Source organism: Melampsora larici-populina (assembly GCF_000204055.1).
Source record: "Melampsora larici-populina 98AG31 unplaced genomic scaffold MELLAscaffold_19, whole genome shotgun sequence".
In the NCBI taxonomy this organism is placed as follows: domain Eukaryota; kingdom Fungi; phylum Basidiomycota; class Pucciniomycetes; order Pucciniales; family Melampsoraceae; genus Melampsora; species Melampsora laricis-populina.
The window spans coordinates 918,257-924,011 of record NW_006768783.1 but is presented as its reverse complement, the minus strand read 5'-3'; the positions used below and the strand labels follow the sequence as shown (position 1 = coordinate 924,011).

Sequence of the window (5,755 nt, the reverse complement as noted above, 5' to 3'; positions counted from 1 at the left end):
CAGACTTGTAAAATAAGACACATTTGAATTGCTAAACAAAAAAAGGAAGAAAACAAATCTAGTAAACAAAGACGATGCCAAAGATCTTTTCATCAAAATCACTCAATTCCCTAAACAAAACCACTACAATCACCAATCTTAGGTTGTATACTCAAAACGGAGCACAGGGGGGCTTGCCACATGATAAAGACTTGGTGCGATTTTTGTATTTTTTTCATCCATCTAAGCAGCCTAGTGACCCCCTTTGGGTACTGTTACATGAACACCGCATATAACTTCCTCTGAACTTCCCTCCTCTGTCCGCTCTCACCTCATACAGAAACAACTTTGAAAAAGAATGAGCCGTATACCCAAATCTCCTAAAGTTCGTCGTGCGATCCAAGTGGGTCATCAGAACCACCGCCTGAGGCGTAAAGTTTACTCGTGATGGGTGAGACGATGGCTTGTAGGGCTTCTCGTTGTTCATCAAAGTCTTCAGCGGTGGCAGTTGTCGTGTTGTCATCAAGCCACTCTTGAGCTTTCTTGAGTTCGGAAGTGATGGTCTTTTTGTCGTCATCTTCCAACTTGCCTCCAAGACCTTCCTTATCAGCGACTTGGTTTTTGAGGGTGTAGATGAAGTCTAGATGGGGGCTCATGTCAACAACATGCCCTCGTTTGATCAAATGGACACCACTTACTTTCAAAGGCGTTTCGAGATTCGATCTTCTTCTTGAGAGCTTCATCCTGGTCAGCAAAGTCAGCGGCCTCCCTGACCATTCGGTCAATTTCGTCTTGACTGAGACGACCCTTGTCGTTGGTCTGGTGCAAATTAGACAATAGTGATCAGTGGCAGCGCCCGACGTGCATTGCTCGAGTAGGAGAAAAACTTACGATAGTGACAGATTCAACTCGTCCACTGCCCTTGTCAGCAGCTGAGACTTTCATGATACCTATAGCAGAGACAGAGCAAACACTTCAGCTCAAGTTCCTACCAACGCAAACAGGCAAAGCTTACCGTTGGCGTCAACTTCAAAAGTGACCTCAATTTGAGGTACACCTTTGGGGGCGGGGGGAATGCCAGTGAGGTCGAATTTTCCTAATTGATGGTTGTCCTTGGTCATGGCACGTTCACCTTCGAAGACCTGGATCGAGACAGTGGTTTGTTGGTCGGCGGCTGTTGATTGATAAATTGTTAGCTTTCAGGATCACATGGTTGACTGATCGAGAGGGGCCTACCAGTAGAGAAGATTTGTTGCTTCTTGGTGGGTACGACAGTGTTTCGGTCAATGATCTTGGTCATAACACCACCGGTCGTCTCAATACCCAAGGTTAAGGGGCAGACGTCGATCAAGACCAAATCTTCATTTCCTTCTTCACCAGCCAAGATACCACCTTGAACAGCAGCACCAAACGCAACAGCTTCATCGGGGTTGATTCCCTTGGAGGGTTCTTTGCCGTTGAAGTACTCTTTGAGAAGTTCTTGAACCTTAGGAATACGGGTAGAACCTCCAACCAAGACTACATCATCGATTGCCTACATCAATGGAGCGAATGTAAGTCGCAGTCCCAAGCTTCATGAACATATTGCCTACTTACATCCTTCTTAACGTTGGCATCCTTCATCACTTGTTCAACGGGCTTCATAGTCTTTCGGAAAAGATCGATGTTGAGCTGCACAGAAGACGCAGAGTGATCATCAGCCAGCATCCAAAAAAACGAAATAAAATAAAAGCTTACCTCCTCAAATTTGGCCCGGGTAAGGGTTTCAGATAAATCTTTACCGTTGAAAAAGCTTTCAATCTCGATTCGGGCTGATTGCTGACTAGAGAGGGTTCGCTTGATCTTTTCAACGTCCCGTTTGAGTTTACCCATGGTTCGGAGGTTGGTAGTGATATCTTCACCATCGTGCTTTCTCTTCCATAATTTGATAAAGTATTCAATCAATCGGTTGTCGAAATCTTCACCACCCAAGTGAGTATCACCAGCTGTGGCCAACACCTCAAAGACACCCTCATCGATGGAAAGGAGGGAGACATCGAAGGTACCACCTCCAAGATCGTACACAATGATTTGTCGTTCACCCTTGGTCTTGTCAAGACCATAGGCAATAGCGGCGGCGGTTGGCTCGTTGACGATACGAAGAACGTTCAAACCAGCGATCATACCAGCATCCTTAGTTGCCTGACGTTGAGCGTCATTGAAGCTGTGCAAACAAACATGGAAGCATGAGTGAAACGGTCTGAACTTGAGCGATTGCTATGAAGAGAACTTACTAAGCTGGGACGGTGACAACAGCGTTGCTAACCTTACGACCCAAATAGGCCTCTGCGGTTTCTTTCATCTTTCCTAATACCATGGCTGAGACTTCCTCAGGAGTAAATGTCCTTTTCTCACCCTTGACCTCGACTTGAATTGCTGGTTTGTCTCCTTTCTTGACAACCTTGAAGGGGTAAAGTTTGATATCACGTTTGACATCTGGGTCATCGAATTTACGTCCGATCAACCGTTTGGCGTCGAAAATTGTGCTGGAAAAGTATCCAAGAATGCCTCGTGAGCCATGTGTGCAAGATTTAAAAATTAAAGAGATCAGTCGAATACTTTGTAGGATTGGATGGAGCCTGGTTCTTGGCTGCGTCTCCGATCAGTCGATCACCTTCGGCGGTGAATGCCACATATGAGGGTGTGATACGGTTTCCCTGTAACACAGCCAATCGCATAAGTTACATTGACTCATTCTCCATGGTGATCTACTTAAAACAATACAGAAAGTATGAAAAATGAGTTACAAACCTGATCATTTGTCAAGATTTCAACTCGTCCACGTTCCTGGACACCAACACAAGAGTACGTAGTTCCAAGATCGATACCGATTACACTTCCCAACTACAGAAAAGAATTCAAAGGTCAGTTTAAAGATAATATCGGGGGGCCACGAATACGAAATTCAACTCACTGCAGCCGTTGAGTTGGACTGGGCGTTAGATGTACCAGAGCATGCCAACATGGCAGCAACGGCAAGAACGCTTGCCCAAAGCGGCCTAGCCGCTGAAGTGCGGGATCCCCAACGGGGGATTATTTGAGACATATTCAAAGAATAGTCGACCGGTTACTGAGGGTAGCTTGAGGAATTAGACTACAGAAGAATAGAAATGAGAAGGATAGAAAAGCCATGATCGATCAGAATGTGAAGGTAGATCAACTAAGATCGAAAGCAATAGGATGAAAGACAAACCAAAATAAATGAACTAGAAACAATAAAGCTCTTGTTGAAAGATTATATCCAACCTATTGAAGTTTTGATGAGAAGATGGTAAGAGTAAATTGGAATGGGGTTAAGAGGTCAGGAAGGGAAACCTGAATTTATTTGGAAAATCCGTTTCAGTGAATTTCAATTGTGACACCACAACTTACGACGTGGAGCTGACTACTGCGCTCCGCAGCACCTTCTCGTCACCTTACACGTCAACACCTCAACTCCTGCCTACCAATCGGTCTTTCCAGAAGATTCAGCCTGATTCAGCACCATGAGTGTCCGTGTCATCGACTTGCTGGAACTGGCCTTTGAAGTTTCCCTTGCCAATCAAGTTGACGTCTAACCTTGTTTACCGTATTCTTGCCTTTCCGGAGTCTGTTCAAGCTCGTCAGATCTCAAAAGTCTCGGCGAGATGCTCGACGGAGTTTCATAAGGATTGCGATAAACTTTCTGCTGGGATCACAGGATCAGAGGACGGAATACTTGGTAGTCGTGAAGTCGGACACCGGGATGCGCATCCCTATGCTACATGTCCTCTCGAGGCGTTCTCCATCAGATGTCGTCTCACAACAACGTTTTTCACAACTCGTGTACTCAGCTTTTGCCTTCATACGCCGTAACAAAAGTTTGAACCTTGATAAAACTTCAGTAGCTCCGGTCCATGTCATGATTGTTGCGGACAAACTGTTGTAAGTTCCAACCTCTTCAGTCTGCGCATGTCCCTTTGAAGCCTGATGCTTTCATCGCATCTAAAGCTTTCGCAGTGATGGATCTTGTAGAATAACTTACATACATACATGATGCATCGACAATCCCGTGTGCTTAGCTTCAAAGCTAAATCTCATGGTGAGTATTTTGCTGGAACCAAGGTGAAAATCTCAGGAGGGCGAAGTCACAGCAGAGCTCGCTCAGAGTGCTTTCTCGGTGAGTTGAAGACGTTGAAAAAAATAGACAGTGAGTGCGTGACTCTTGACTTACATATCTTGATCAATTCGCATCATTTGTATTCCTGCTCAGTAGAGCGGTTCTAGTCTCGCTCTAAGGAGTCTATGCATAATACTCAAGTATGTATGCTTGAGTTTTGTTCATTCTTTTCGACACTTTTGCTTTGAGCTATACGGGCGGTATGAGATGATATTTCTATGATTGATCAATTGATATGATCAAGTACATGAACCGTTTGAAAATCAAAATTTGTTCCAACACGATTGATAACCGAGTGAGAGCTTTGAAGACAACTTCTTGACGGTGTTACGACTTTCAACACAGGTAATTATAAGATAATATATGCACGATCTTTGAATGAGTGAGATGAAACAAGTAGAGAAAAAGATAAGAAAGATTTAAATCTTTGCGACGAGAGGAAGACTAATTAGGTACATTAGAAGGGTTACAAGGAAGTGGATGGCTACAAGTCTAGCCATTTCGTTCTACATCAACATCTGCATCAATCTCAACGTGAACTAAAACATATTCCTGTCATTTTGAAGGTCATTTCCTTCATTTGTTACTGTTGAGTGGGACTTGTTATCACAATCTGACTTGTGTCGAGTCAACCTATGCTACAACTCAAAAACAATCTGAGGATGAAAAGATTTTTTTTAAGAATCTCATTCACTTTGCAATAGTTTGATAAGCCATTTGAGGCCTCTCACCGTGTATAATGGCAAATGCGTCGGGACAGTAAATGTAGGCCGATACCAAGCAAACATTTCACCGCCAAAGGATGCGTAAAGCCCAAGATAGTGAAGTGAGAAGGTGAAAGCTAGCAGACGCCTGAACCGGCCTTGGTCAACCAACATATGCGAGTGGAGATTTGCAACAACAGAAGAATGTAAGATTATCAATTGATCATTACCAAAAACTGATGAGGTGAGGGCAGAGACACTTTAAATACATACAGCACTAGATGAAAGTACTAGAGATACAAGGTGAAATCGCCTAGATCAAAATCTAGTTAATGGAAGTCTATATCGAAAAAGAACTGGTCAAGATAGGTCGGCAAAGATGACTTGTGGTTCACAAGGCGATAAATGCTTTTCAACTTTTCTACACAATCTCGGACGGTGTTAAAGGCTATCTATGAGCAAGGCGTTATAAAATTTATCAAACTTATAATCTTCATTAAAATATGATACCAAGGCATCTTTTTGATATTCTCGTCAATAGTAACACTCAGTATTAGAAACCTACAATCATGAAGTAAGAACTTGCTGTCAGTTAATTCCGATTACCATCGTCACATTCAAATATTACTCAAGTAATATATCCAATCAATCTTTGTGATTTTAATGTCTCTTTAGAAAGAAATTTATCCTCTCCATTAATTATTTTATTTGTTTTGATACGTGAAAAAGGTTCATCGGTTCATTGGTTCGGGTAGTTTTTCTTATACATATTCTTACGATTGATTCTTTCTTCATCTTCTTCTTTGCACCGGGTGTGCTTAAATAATTCTTTTAAACATTTTACACACTTCAAAATCCTTTAATTTAAATTCAACTTCATCAACTGGTCTTCAAC

At 42.7% G+C, this 5,755-nt stretch overlaps 1 protein-coding gene across 1 annotated transcript; it reads right to left on the bottom strand.

Annotated features, from left to right (window-relative positions):
- MELLADRAFT_43507 (uncharacterized protein) lies at positions 1-3,329 on the bottom strand (the record flags this gene model as incomplete). The annotated part of the gene is made up of 12 exons (XM_007410193.1): positions 1-619; positions 678-798; positions 871-929; positions 995-1,153; positions 1,216-1,513; positions 1,576-1,650; positions 1,717-2,182; positions 2,253-2,504; positions 2,578-2,675; positions 2,770-2,862; positions 2,933-3,112; positions 3,212-3,329. 11 exons carry the CDS (start codon positions 3,062-3,064, stop codon positions 360-362), a joined length of 2,013 nt encoding a protein of 670 aa, XP_007410255.1.
- Positions 3,330-5,755: the final 2,426 nt, after the last annotated feature.